Source organism: Sciurus carolinensis, chromosome 11 (genome assembly GCF_902686445.1).
Source record: "Sciurus carolinensis chromosome 11, mSciCar1.2, whole genome shotgun sequence".
NCBI classification, from domain to species: Eukaryota; Metazoa; Chordata; class Mammalia; order Rodentia; family Sciuridae; genus Sciurus; species Sciurus carolinensis.
Window position 1 is genome coordinate 119454693 of NC_062223.1, and position 13845 is coordinate 119468537.

At 38.9% G+C, this 13845-nt stretch overlaps 1 protein-coding gene across 7 annotated transcripts in view; it reads left to right on the forward strand.

Annotated features, from left to right (window-relative positions):
* The first annotated feature begins 2980 nt into the window (after positions 1–2980).
* Arhgef12 (Rho guanine nucleotide exchange factor 12) overlaps positions 2981–13845 on the forward strand; it is a 140432-nt gene continuing 129567 nt past the window's right edge. For 6 of the 7 annotated variants that reach the window (XM_047515990.1, XM_047515992.1, XM_047515994.1 and 3 more), the window contains exon 1: positions 2982–4038. In XM_047515990.1, the coding sequence (XP_047371946.1) occupies positions 4007–4038 (32 nt within the window). In that variant the 5' untranslated portion in view covers positions 2982–4006. Of the gene's footprint in view, positions 4039–13845 lie in introns of all 7 variants that reach the window. The other variant, XM_047515997.1, reaches the window with a different exon arrangement.

Below are 13845 nucleotides of genomic sequence, written 5' to 3' on the forward strand. Positions count from 1 at the left end.
ACTCTCATGGGAATGTGTAAGTTTTGATTTTGTTTTATGAGAAATCTGAATAAATGCCGAGGAGGGGGGGAAATCCCTCATTTCAACTTTTCTTGATGTTGTACTAATAACTGAAGAAATTTCTCTGGGAGAAAAATGTGAAATGAAGAGGACTCAGCAGTTAAGATGTTGAGTTTTTGCACCACGAGTAGATGAAGGGCTAATTAACCTATGGTCTGGCCTGACAAGATGAAGTATTCATTTGCATTTGGATTACTGTGTAATTATAACTAACACTGCTCAAGAAGGATTTATATTTCCATACGATTTGTAGTAAGTTTTATAAAAAATAAAATAACATTTTATAAATCGAGACTCTGCCCTTATATCTTCGTTGGGGTTTTGCCAAGAAGTTACAAAAATAAAAATTAAAAAGAGGAAAGAAGCTGCAGTAGTTGCCTTTGACTTGTAGAAATGTTAATTCCTATTCATCCTTACTGGTGAAATATCTCTAATCTGCTGTTTAGAATTAATCATTCTTACAATATTTTTATTTTGGGGGAGAGGTAACAATCAACATACAGAAGATAGTTTGCCAAAAGAGGAAGAACTCAGGCTGGGGAGATAGCTCAGCTGGTAGAGTGCTTGCCCTGAAAGCACAAGCACAAGGCCCTTAGTTTGATCCCCAGTACCGCAAAAAAAAAAAAAAAAAAAAAAAAAAAAAAAAAGAGGAAGAACTTAATTCTTTCTAGTTCTGCCCCCTGTTTGGGTAGTTCCCTTCAATATGATGATGTTGAATGATTCCTTGAAGACAGGGCATCCTCCTGTCTTGAGGACTGAAGTTCCAGTGCTTACAACAGTACTGGACACTTAGTAGGTACTTTTTAAGCATGCTGAAAAACTGGATGGCAGAATGAGGATGTGGTTGAAAATAACTCCCACTGGAAGAACCTCTCAAAAAGTCCGACCAGTGGTCTGGGACACCAATGTCACTATTCTAGACATAGAACTCTAACCTAACGGAGGGTATTCTATGTGGGTCAGCCTCACTCTTCTGAAGACATACACAGAGCCTTTAGAACAGTGGCATGACCAACAGCAGTAAGTTGTTGCTTTTATTACTAGTGTTTTGTGGGTGACTAGAGAGGTTTTCATTATTTTAAAAAAGTGTAGTTTTGGAATGAATAACCATTAGTTATTCAATTCTTTGCTTACCATCTTCTGAAGCTTTCCCACAGCCTTCTTTGCTCACAGTTAGAACCTTAGGTCTGTTAAGTTTGGAAGGATCTTGAGAGTAGCTTGCCAAAAGGTTTTGTATGCAAGGAAGAGAAGGTGAATTAGGAAACTTTCCCAGTTTGTTTTATTCCTGAAGCTTAGGAACTGAGGCACACTTGAATGGAAGATGGGAACTCATTTTTAAAATGCATTTGATGAGTCATGGGGTCCAATTCATTTGATACTTAAATTGTAACATTATTAAATAAGGGAAAATAAGACATGTAGTACATTTACAGACACTTTATTAAGATTGGGGATAAGGTGTGCATTTTGCTCACTGTATGTGGATGAATGGTGAACTCATTCCAGTTATGTATAGAATCAATTCAACTGGGAGTCTCCAGAATAGAATTGTCATGTTGGGATGCACCAGCAGGTGGCAATGTGTCCAGGTCTGATCATAGGAAAGTGGCTTGGAACCCTAATCTGCCTCTATTCTTTCCAAAAATAAACATTACAAAATTAGCTGGCTGTGCCCTGAACTTAAAAAAAAAAAAAAAAAAAAAAAAAAAATCCAGCAAAAAAGAGTCGTCATTGGCTTCTGTTTATCTTTTTTTTTTTTTTTTCACCCCTTTCAAACGTCAGCTTGAGCTCATGCATCTATTCAGGGATAATGATCCTTTCATGAACTGTTGTGGAATGACTTTTAGAAACAGCATTGTTAAGAGGTAATTGTTTCCTCTCTCCACATTCACTGTTTATTAGACTGGATTTCCACAAAATGGCTGAAAGTCCCTTACCATCGACGACTCAGGTTTAAGCTCAGAAGTCAGAAAAGAGTTGGATACAAGGGATAGCCACCTTACACGTTCACAGGCAGAGTTGGTAATCCAATTGTCACAATACTGAATAATTCCATCATAAAAGTAGATAGCTATCTAAATGTGTCTACCCTGTACGAAAAGAAACCAGAAAAATAATTGGGAACTCAGAGAGAACCGGATGCTATTTACTGGATACTTATATTTTATTTTCTTCTTCTCTTTCCACAACAAGCTAGTTAAGTCGCCATGGAAAGCACCATGCTTCCTCAATTTGGCAAATAATACACTTCATTTTGCCAAGGCAAAACAGCCTAAAAGCAATATTTATACCAAGAAATCCTGGCCCCAGTCCCCAAACCCTTTCTCGCCAGTCCTTCGGGTCTCTCTCCTCCAGCCCAGCCCTGGCAGCCAAGGCTCGTGCGCGACGGACCCCCTCAGAGGACGAGGCCAGCAGGTGCTCCAGGTGAGCGGTCATCGCCAAAACTTGTCTACGCTGGGGTTTGTACCATGAGGGGGGGAGGTTGTCCAGGCACCCGGACCTGAGCTCGCGTCTAGCAGTCAAAAGCATTTGATACGTGTTGTCAGGAAATATGAACAACATTCCCCTTAGGAATAAAAGTTTCCAGGACAAGGGGGGCGGGTAATTCCCAAAGACCCTACATAGTGAACTCCTCTGGATTGAAGGTCCCAGGTTAAAACTGACCCGGTACAATCCACATTCGACGTGCACACCCCAAGAACCCAGAGGGAGGGGGCGACCCGGGTGGGATTCCCGGGACCGGTGGGCTGCAACCTCCCTCCGGCCCGCAGAACTACTTTTTCGCTCTCTCGAACATGCCTCGGCGGAGGCGTCCGCGCGGGGGCGGCGCAAGCCAGAGACGGCGCGCGGGAGGCGGGTGCGGGGCGCGGGTGGCGCGGCGGAGGGATCCCGGTGAGGCGGCTTCCCGAAGTCAGAGGGGAGGAGGCCCAAAAAGTCGGCGGGGGAGGGGACGAGCTCGCTCCTTCGCTCGCTCGCTGGACGCGCCCGGGCCGGGAAGACAGAACCGGAACCGGAACCCGCGCGCGCGCTCGTAATTGTCGCGCGGCCCCCACCGCCGGCGGCCTCCTCCGCCCTCCACGCGCGCTCCCGCGAGGGCCCCCAGGACCCGGTGAGCCGGCCTTGCGCTGGGAGTGCTGCAGTCGCCGCCGCTCCGGGACCGGGGCTTCCAGGCCGGGCCGGACGGGGACCTCCAGCTCGTCGCGGGAACCGCTGCCTACCGGAGTGTCGGGGAGGAGCCGCCGCCTCCTGTGCCGATTGCGGAAGAGTCCGGGCCTTAAAGGGATGGGGATCAGCTTGCGGCGCTGAGAGACCCGGTCCCTGTCACCTCGGACTGCGGGACCCCCTCCCCCCGGCTCGTTCCAGCGCCCGGACCCTGGTGGGGGCGGCGAGGAAGACCAGAGGGGCCCCGGGCCCGGGGACATGGGGCGGCGCGAGCCCGGCGCGGGACGGTCCGAGACTCGGCCGAGAGTGCGGCCGCGAGCCGCTGGCAGCCCCAGATAGAGAGCCGGGACCAGAGGGCCTTGCCCTGCCGCGGTTGGCAGTTCGAGGCCCCGCGACTCCGGAGCAGGAGCCGACGCCCGTCCCCGACCCGATTCCACCCCAGCCCCGGAGGGATTCTCGCGTCCCCTCCCCACGGCTCGCGGACTTCCCTCTGTGACGAAGTTTTCCCCTTATGCCTTCTGGAGGATTTTATCGCTAGCTCTAGAACTGCCTTCTGGCTGACTTTTCTCGGTTTGTTTTGGGAGATAACTTGTTTTGCTCCAACCCGCATTCCCTTTCCTTGACCCCCATCAATCGGATGTTCTAGATGACTGAATGGAGTTTTGAGTTGGACTTTTGTGCCCTTGCCGGAATTGGGCCTGATCCTAGAGTACTGGGGGTGGGGTGGAGGTGTTACTGTAAAATGCAAGTTGGATAAAAGGAGGACCTCTCGCCAAGGGCCCCAATGAGTGGCACACAGTCGACTATCACGGACAGGTGGGTATGAATTCCTCCTTTGCTTAGCCTCCCTGGATTTGACCCGATCCAACAGGAAAGTCAGTGATTGCAGATTGCCTTTGGCCGGTGAAGTTGACAGGCATAGGAAAAAGAGTTGTTTCGGAGCTGTGCAATTAGTCTAGGGTTTCTGCCAAGTTATCCGGTTGATTGAATTTGGAAATGTAGTGCTTTTTGGAGAGAAACTTTCCCCAGAGAAGAGGTAAGGAAAACCATGATTGTGGTTTTCTGTCCGTAGTGTGTATTAGAATTCTGTACCCATCTTGAAGCAAGAGGAAGGTCATTTTGGGTGAAGGTCAGTTCCTGAAGTCGATGAGTTTTGGTGCATCATTGGATTTACTCTTTAGACCTTGTTACATTTTTGAAATTTCTATCCTTGAACTTAATTTTCAGCCTGCGCATGGTGCTTTGTGAACTTGATCTCTTTTAAGTGTTGACCTGAAGTGTTTAATTATTAATTGTCTAATAATTTTCCAGAATGTTGACATTGCCAGTAAATCAAAGGCTCTTGCTGGAGGCAGTATCCAGGAGCTGAAAGAAATGAGGGGAACTATGGGACTTGCTTTAATTATGTATTTTAATATTTCATCTCCCAGAAACTCTTGGGTTTAAGGGATGGAAACCCTAAGCAAGGCGCAAGCATGGCAAGTGGATATTGTTTACTTATCAGTGTTGCAGGATGGTGTGTATAGACTATGCCATGGTTGAACTGGAGCTCCCTGTCTTTAAGATTTAATCATAAGTTAAGCGATAACAACATATATATTGTGAACTTCCTTTACAGCATTTTGTTTCTGAATTTAATTAGGACTGTATTACTTCCAAATTTCAGTCAGCTCACTTTATATTGAAGTCAGCCTTCAAACTATTACATCATAAAAACAGATCAAATAACTTGAATTGAAAGGCAAATCTCAGGTGAAGAGTGCAACAATAATGCTCCTTCAGAAAGTAGTTTAATTTCCTAATAAGAGAGTTTCGCCCAATTGTGAGACTCATTTGTTGATTTTAAAAGGGCCAAATTCCATTATCATACCATAACAGCTACTCCAGAAACAGAACTTCCTCTTCCTGTTGATGCTTTGCAGTGTCACATGAATGTTCACCTAAAAGATTCCATTAAATATTTCAACTATTTATCCCTTGCATATTTTGTTAAGTGGGCTTTCATTTTTAGTGAACTAATTTTTAATGTTTCTGAGAATACACTTCACATGAGTAGTATATTCTTCTTTTCTTCTAGTTATCCGTGTTTCTTTTCCTTTCAGAGTGTTTTGCTTCTGAGAAATCACTTTCATGGGTGTGTGGATAATTGTTTTCCTGGTTCATTCAATCCTTGCCCTTTTTGTTGAACCTGTAGACAAGAAGTCTTACAGGAATTGATGAGGTGTTGATTTTCATTGAGGTGCTGGGAGTTTAATTTGTAGAAATAGAACTTAGGGTCACCAACTCATCCTATACAAAAGTCACTTAAAAACCCCAAGAAATGATTTTTCTTCAGCTTTGCTTTTCATGTTTTGGAAATAAAATCTTGGAATTTGTGTCCTTTTTTTTTGTAATTTAGATAGCATAGCAACATTAATAATCATGCAATTATTGAAAGCCTCTTCTTTGCCAGACTTTGGGATAGGCATAAAAGATGGTTATTTTAAGATTAATCTCTAAATTGTTTTGAGGATTAACAATGGTTCAGGTACTGCCTAATTTGACATAATTTTTATTTTTGAATTTTTTTAAATATTTAAATATTTATTTTTTTGGTACTGGGGATTGAACTCGGGGGTGCTTAACATCCCCACCCCTTTTTAATTTTATTTTGAGAAGGGGTCTCAGTAAGTTTCTTAGGCCTTACTGAGTTGCTGAGCTTGACCTTGAACTTGTGATCCGCCTGCCTCAACCTCCTGAGTCCCTGGAATTACAGGCATGCACCACTATACCTGGCTTATTTTTTTTAAAGATTTTTCTTTTTTAGTACTGGGGATTGAACCCAGGGTCACTTTACCACTAAATTATATCGTCTGTTCTTTATGTTTTTATTTTATTTTATTTTATTTTGACTCATTAAGTTGCTGAGGGTCTTGCTAAATTGCTGAGGCTGGCCTCCAATTTCTGATTCTCCTGCCTCAGTCTCCTGAGTCACTGAGGTTACAGGCTTGTGCCACTGTTTGTGGCCTTTGACATATTTTTTAAAAGATAAAAAACAAAACAAAACAGAAAAGCCACTTAATTTTGCTGAGACCTGTTTCTTAGGAATTTATTACTAATAATTTAAAAATGAGAATTATGTGACTTTTCCTTTAAACACATTTATCACCTTATCCTGTGACTATAAACCAGCCATTTCTCTTTAAAAGAGTAGTTCCTGATTTGAATATCTGTTGAGGTGAAATCTAAAAGTAATGGTTTTTTTAGTATTATTTCTGTGCCAGGGTGTCTTAACAATGTTATAACTATAGAATAATTTCTAGCTTCCTCTTAATCCTGTGTACCTCATTTTTTTTTTTTTTTTTAGCTGTCTGCTCTAATTTGTGCTGGGTGTACTTTACTGATTCTGGGACTATTGGCAAATTAATAGTGCCAGTGTAGCTTTTTAGAGATCCTTTCAAGTTTGAAGTACTGTATGTGGTATGGCTTTGTTCTGTAGAGTGTAGGAACCACCAGACCAGCTGTGTGAGTTGGAGTTCTTTCATTGTGGTGCTTCTGACTACAGAGTCTGTCTGTCCTCAGTTGAAATCGGACTAGCTGGTTTTGGGCGTTGTTCTGTTTTGCAGTTTGTGGCAGGCGACACATGGCTGAACAAGATAAGAAGGGTTTTATTCTTGTGTTAGGGACGTGCTGGGGCTGGGATGGAATTCAGCTATGTTTAGTCTCTGATTGGTCACTTTGGATACTTAGAACTCTGTTACATCCTGTTATTATTTTGCAGTTAAATTAACACATTCATTTGCTCCCTTTCCCCTCCTTTTTCTTTTATTCTCTAGTTCCCACTTCTTTTTTTTTTAAACTTAAAAAACCTCAAACTACATTCATGGTAGCTATTGTTTCTATGTGGTATATCTGAGCAGCTTTAAAAAAAAAAAAAAAAATCTAGGACCACAGAGGATATATAGCTCAGTGGAGGAGGGCTTTCCTATCATGTACAAGGTCCTGGGTTCAATCCTCAGTACCACCAACAAAACAAACAAAAACAAAAAACAAAGAAATTAAGTCATTGATGTATGTATACTTTCTGGTCTCTAGGTTTGTAACTTCTGTGAAGCCAGTAGACTATAGTTTTCAAGGTTTAGAGTAAGCACTTGAAAAGTGGTAGAAATGGCTGATTGCTGGTTTTCAGTCTGCATTAACTGCTGCATTCAGACCTAAAATGTATCCTAATTGTTTCTAATCTATCTACTTGCCTTTCTTCTATGCCTGAGAGCTTAGCCATGCTATGATAATTAGAGTTTCTTTTGAGGGATAAAGAGGAGAGAATTCTCTTTCAGTGGATTCAGTAAATGATTTCATGACAGATTCCATAACTGAACTTTCAAGTTACAGGACAGTAAAGTTATGAGGATCTTCCCTGAAATAAATGGATCTTTGTTTTGTCTGTGACTTATGGATTTTTTTGTTTTTTATTTGTAGATAAAGGTTTTTGATTGTAATGGAATTTTCTTTGCACTGAATTCAGCTTTAAGCTTGTTTGACTCAAGCAAACTTTGAAAGTGAATGTGGAGACCTGTAACTTTATATGCATGTGCTCAATAATTAGCATTTTTATTCAGGATACTTTTCCTACCACAGTTGCCATATACTAATACTTTTGGTTAAAAAAAAGAACTCATATTTATCTGCTATATTTAAGGTTGTATGAGTCATTGTCTGCAAAGCAAAATTACTTGTAATATTTTCTTGTAAAGTCAGTCATTTGATTTACACAAAATTGAAATTGGGGATAAGGATCACAGTGCTAGCTTTGCAGTATTTTATTTTTTTATTTTATGTTCTTTTGGTACTGGGGATTGAACCCAGGGTGCATTAGCAGTGAGCTACGTCCCCAGCCTTTTTTTAAAAAATTCTTTTCTTTTATTTTGAGACAGGATCTGGCTAAGTTGCTTAGAGTCTGAGTTGCCGAGGCTGCCCTCAAACTTGGCAACTTCAAGCTTGAGATCCCCAGTTGCTGGGATTACCACCATGTTGGGCCTGCATTATTTTATATTTGTATTTTCTTTTAGTTTAGTATAAAATTTTGATTCATATAGGTATGCAGTAGTGCATCCATTTGTACATTTTTCTGTGAGTCAACATGTAAAGTACAAAGCAAGTTTTTAAGAAGTATTAAGCCATAATAGCACACTTTTAAGATATTTGTATTTATTCATTGAGTTGACAAGATAAATTTTGTTTGAAATTATTACACAAGTAAGTTAACCTGGTGTTACTACTTAATCACTTTGGTGGTTCCCAGTTGTCAATACATAGTCTATAATAATGAGTTGGCGTGTAAGTTTTTTTTCTTTCCCCTAAAAACTGAGTTTTCAATTAAAAAATAAAGTTCGTGACAGATGTTCATGGAACCTATAAGTAGATTTTACATATTCTGTGAGCAAACAATTGGGAAAAAAATCTTTGAGTATACATCTGTTATTGCCATGGGTCATAGAAATAGTAGGATATTTGAACGGTTCTCCAGAGGTAATTCAAGGGACTCTTCTGCAGCTAATAATTTTATCTTATTATAGATACTTACTACTGGGCTAGGGGTCTTACTACTGGGTTAGGGGTCTTGCTTAGTGGTAGAGTGCTTGGCTCACATGCAAGAGGCTCTAGGATCTATCCCCAGGACCAGCAAAAAAAAAAAAAAAAAAAAAAAAAAAAAAATTATATAGAAAGTGGCCAACCACATTTTCAGTAACAGAAAGCTTAACTTCATTTGATCTCATCTGTTAAAACTTGGTCTTGATGTTGTTTTAAAGCTTAAAGCTTTTAGTAATTAGGCCATTTGAATAGAAATTCTAAAACCCATAAAATTATAATTTTATTTTTTGTTTTAAATAAAATACTCTCATGTATGTAATGAAATCCTATGGTATTATAATTTTTTTAAACATTTGCAATATTTTCAGTTCAGTATGGGGCAGATCACGTGTTTGCCATTTACACAGTAAGATAACATGGAGTTTAAGACAAGATTACGAAACTGGAAAGTACAGACCCAAGATTTTAACCTAGATTATCTGACTTTCAAGTTCCTTATTTTTCACTTTAAATTGTTGTCTTTTTATGTGTATTATTTTTCTGTTCTATTTTAGTAACTTTCCAACCTCACCATGTTATAACTGGATTTTTCTCTTGCAGGATACTTTCTTTCTAGTACCTTATCTATACTAACTTTAAATATCTCTAGAGGATAAAGCTTCTGTCACTTCCTCAGGAGACTGAACAGCAAACTGATAGATCTTAGGAAGATTTTCCTGATCTTTTTTGTTTATTTGTTTTGGAACCAGAGATTGAATCCAGTGGCACTTAACCACTACCACATCTCCAGCCCTTTTAGTTTTTTCTTTTGAGTCAGGGTAAGTTACCCAGGGCCTACTAAGTTACTGGGGCTGGTTTTGAACTTGTGATCCTCCTCTCTTAGCCTGCCAGGCTGCTGGGATGACAGGTTTGTGCTACTATACCTGGCTGATTTTCCTGATATTTAATCCAACTTTTCTATTTTTCTTTTTTCCTCCTCCTCCATCATCATCATCACTGTCATCACCACCATCATCCTGGGGATGGAACCCAAGGGTGCTTTACCACTGAGTTAGTAGTAAACAGATTTTTTTTAAATTTTAATTTTTAAATTTTGAGATAGGGCCTCACTAAGTTGCTGAGGCTGTCTTTGAACTTGTGATCTTCCTGCCTCAGCCTCCTGAGTCCCTGAGATTATGGATGTGTGTCACCATGCTAGCTCAAACTTAACTTGGGTTGTCCTGTTTAAGTAACATGCCATGTTCTTGCTATTCCAAGCTACATAATGCTCTCTTTCTAGTTAATGTTTATATGACTAAATGGTTCAGACAGTAATTCATCGCTATTTCCATTCCCCTACCTTCCTTATTTTTTGCTTAGCTACATGGTATGTTCCTGTTGATCCATTGTCTAAAAATCAACCTGTCTTTCTTAATATTTTATTAACTTTCTCCAATTGCTCTCCTAGTACATTTTTCCTTTAGTTTCTCTCCTCGTACAAAATATGATATTCTGTATTTTATCTTGATCCATATTTTAGAGAAGCAAGTACTAACTTTAGTTTTACAGTGATTCAGGGGCATAACCCAAAATTACAGGTAGAAAGATTTTAAATTTTAATTAACTTTTATTTCATTTCATTTGGAATGCTAAGGTTTGAACCTAGGGACCTCACACGTTCTAGGCAAGTACTCTACTACTGAGCCACATCCTCAGCACCACTATTATTTTAGGTAGTTTTCAGAATGAATGTAAGAGGTGTAGCAATCAAATGAAACAAACTTATACAAATAGTATAATTACCAAGTCATCTAAACAATTACTGACAGTCATAGAAGTTTTCTTTCCAGACTTATTCTTTCAAATATAGTGCCCTTAATGTAACAGATATTTTAATTATATGACAAAAAGGTAGAGCACAGAAATTCTAAGTGTTAGGAGCCAGTCAGGTGGGTTGGGGTTATGACTCAGTGGGAGAGTGCTTGCCTAGCATGTGTGAGGCACTGGTATAATTCTCAGCACTGCATATAAATCCATAAAATAAGGATCCATCAACGACTAATAAAATATTTAAAAAATCAATCAGATGTGAGATAAAGCATCTTTGAGGTGAAGAGATGATTGTAGCTTTAAGATAAAGTAGCTGTTGTAATATTGTGAGATATATCTGGAAAATTGTTACTTTGCCAGTGTTTTTTTTTTTTTTTTTTTTTTTCCCAGTCTGTGTTACCTTAGATTGTGTCTTTTTTTCTTTCTCTTTTTTTTTTTAAATTAAGTTTTAGTTTGTCTTCTGTTATTTTTTCCTGTCAGCGAAATGACCTGCAATGTTTAGCAGTATTTTTTCCAACAAAATATACTGTTAAAATATCTGCATTTTACTTGTTGCCATTGTAAGAATTGTTACTAATGACAAGACTGTAACACAAAAAGTGGGTAAATTACTGTAAAATACTTAAGATTATAGAACTCTTGACTATTTTATCTGTAGATCTTTTTCTTTGATACTAATTGAATATGAAATTATTTACATAGACGTCTTTATATTTTGTTAGTAATTTTAGAATTTTGGAAACATGCCAAATTTAGAGCATTTTACTTTTTCAACATAAAATGTCTGGGATATCAAGATAGCCATATATGGAAGATATTTCTAAGACTTCAAGAGAGTTTTATGAAGCTAGTGGCTGAAATAATTTTAAGTTTTTTCTTTCTGTAGAGGTGATACATAATGATGCTGAAGGTCAGATGCTGTGCTCAAGTTACATAAGCATGTGTTTGTTGTCTTTTGGTAAAGAAGAGACTAAGTTAACCTTATTGAATTAACATGCACTAGCACAGCTGACAGATTCATACCAAAACAGGATCTTTTACTAATTCAAATGCTGAGTCCTGGTTTTTTAAATCATAATCACATGACAGGCCTGGGTGGTTTCCCAGTGTTTAGAAACAAGCAAATCTAATGGCTAGTGAAAAATTGTTCCCTATCTTGGGACTGTGAGTAAGAATTTATGCAGAAATTAGAAGTATACAAGAGAACTTGGTTTAGTTAATGCTTATAGTAAGCTATTTGTCACACTGCTATTCCTTTTGTCATTGCAGTTGTAGTCACTTAAAGATAATGCTCTGAAAAATGAAACAAAAAATAAAGATAATGCTCTGAGACCACTGTATTGATCAGATATTACATATAAATGCTGATTTTTCAGTTCATACACTTAAAAGATCAAAGAGCATTTTGTAGATTTTCCATGAATTCAGAAAATGTAGCTTATTCTGTTGTACAGAAGTTGTTGGAGACTTCCTCAGTGTCTGAAGGAATTATACCTGAAATTGATCACATAATGCAGAAAATGGCTATGTGTTGTCCATAAGAATAGCATATCTCAGGCTGGGGAGATAGCTCAGTTGGTAGTGTGCTCGCTCTCGCAAGCACAAGGCCCTGGGTTCGATCCCCAGCCCCGCCAAAAAAAAAAAAAAAAAAAAAAAAAAAGAATAGCATATCTCTCCAGTATACTTTGATACACAGGAAATTCTGTGAAGGTGCTTAACCATGTCCTCCTATAGATTTTAGATGGGTTATCTGCCTGTGTTCCAGACACAAGCTGATATATTGTGGTTTGCCCAGTATAGCTTCTGTGGTTTACTCAGAGGAAGTGGTTCTTGTGGGTGAAGGTCTGATCCTTTTGGAGATTGTTGGTGGCACATGCACTGTCAGCTTATTTCCTGTTTTATTGGCTGTTTGGGCAAGACCTTCTCAGGGCAAGTAAGTACTACTGAAGGGGGGCGGTATTTGAATATTTTGTAGTGGCAGGTAGATTATGTTGTATAATATCTATCTCTCCACTGATAGGAGGGTTAAAATAATGTTTGAAAAGTGCTTTGAGTTCCTAGAATGAAAAGTGCAGACATGTTCCTAGTCATATTTGCAGGTTACTGCTATGTATACTGCTCGATTGAAGTAAGAGCATGCTCTTGTAATAAAATGTTACTCTACTGAATTTGATTTCTGTAACCATGGAAATGTTGTTTAATCTCCAAAAGAGTTATAGGCCAGGTGCAGCTGCTCATGAGGCTGAGGCAGGAGGATTGCAAGGACGAGGTCTGTCGCAAATAAAAAAGCATGGGAGTGTAGCTCAGTAGAAGAGTACCCTTAAGTTCAGTCCTCAGTACTGAGAAAAAAGGAAAAAGTTATAATTAGAATTTTTTCCTTTTTTCTTCTTCCAACTCTCCTTTTAAATTTTACCTACATGAGCTAATTTAGTAGAGTATCTTGTATATGATTACTGGTTAAGGCCTAGTCACCAAACAACACAGCAAGCTTATTCATCAGTTTTATTGGAATACTAAAATAATAAAATTGAGAGAATTTCCTTTGAGTCCAGTAGCTATACCATCCATATGCAAAACCCTGTATTTGTTCTGCTGAAATTTGAAAATAAGCAAACATATAGAATTGAGTATGTCATATGCTTTATTTTGGGGGGTGTTGAGAGGAGACTTTCTTTAAATCTAAATTGTCAATTTTTTATTCCTCAAGGGTAGGAGGATAATTCTTATTCATTTTAAAGTAATTATTAGCTTTATTTTAGTTTATTTATTTTTTAATTTGGAAAAGCATAAGGAAGAAAAAAATAACTCAAATGATCCAGCTATTTAGATGTTTCTGCTCAGGTTAAATATACAACACGCAGAAAATTAAACATTATGTAATGGTATTAAATAAGAAGTTTTCTTTTGATCGTGCCCTTATCCCAATGCGTCCATTAGTTCTTAGATACTCTTCTCAATGGTAATTATACTTTTAATTTTTTTCTTTTGGCCGATCTTCCAAAACATTTAAAAAATATACCAGTCTCTCATTTCAATATTCTTTGCATCTTTATCCCACAGTATGTGGATGTATCAGCTTTTGCTATATCATGCTGCCATATCAATACCTTCAGATTGTTGTGTCAACAGTGGATGGCTGCAGTGTTGCTTAACATGTCTTGAGAAACACATGACTGAAGAAACATTGCCTGTCTAGGATATGGCATTATCATGGCAGAATAAAATAGCAAAGAAAACTGATGC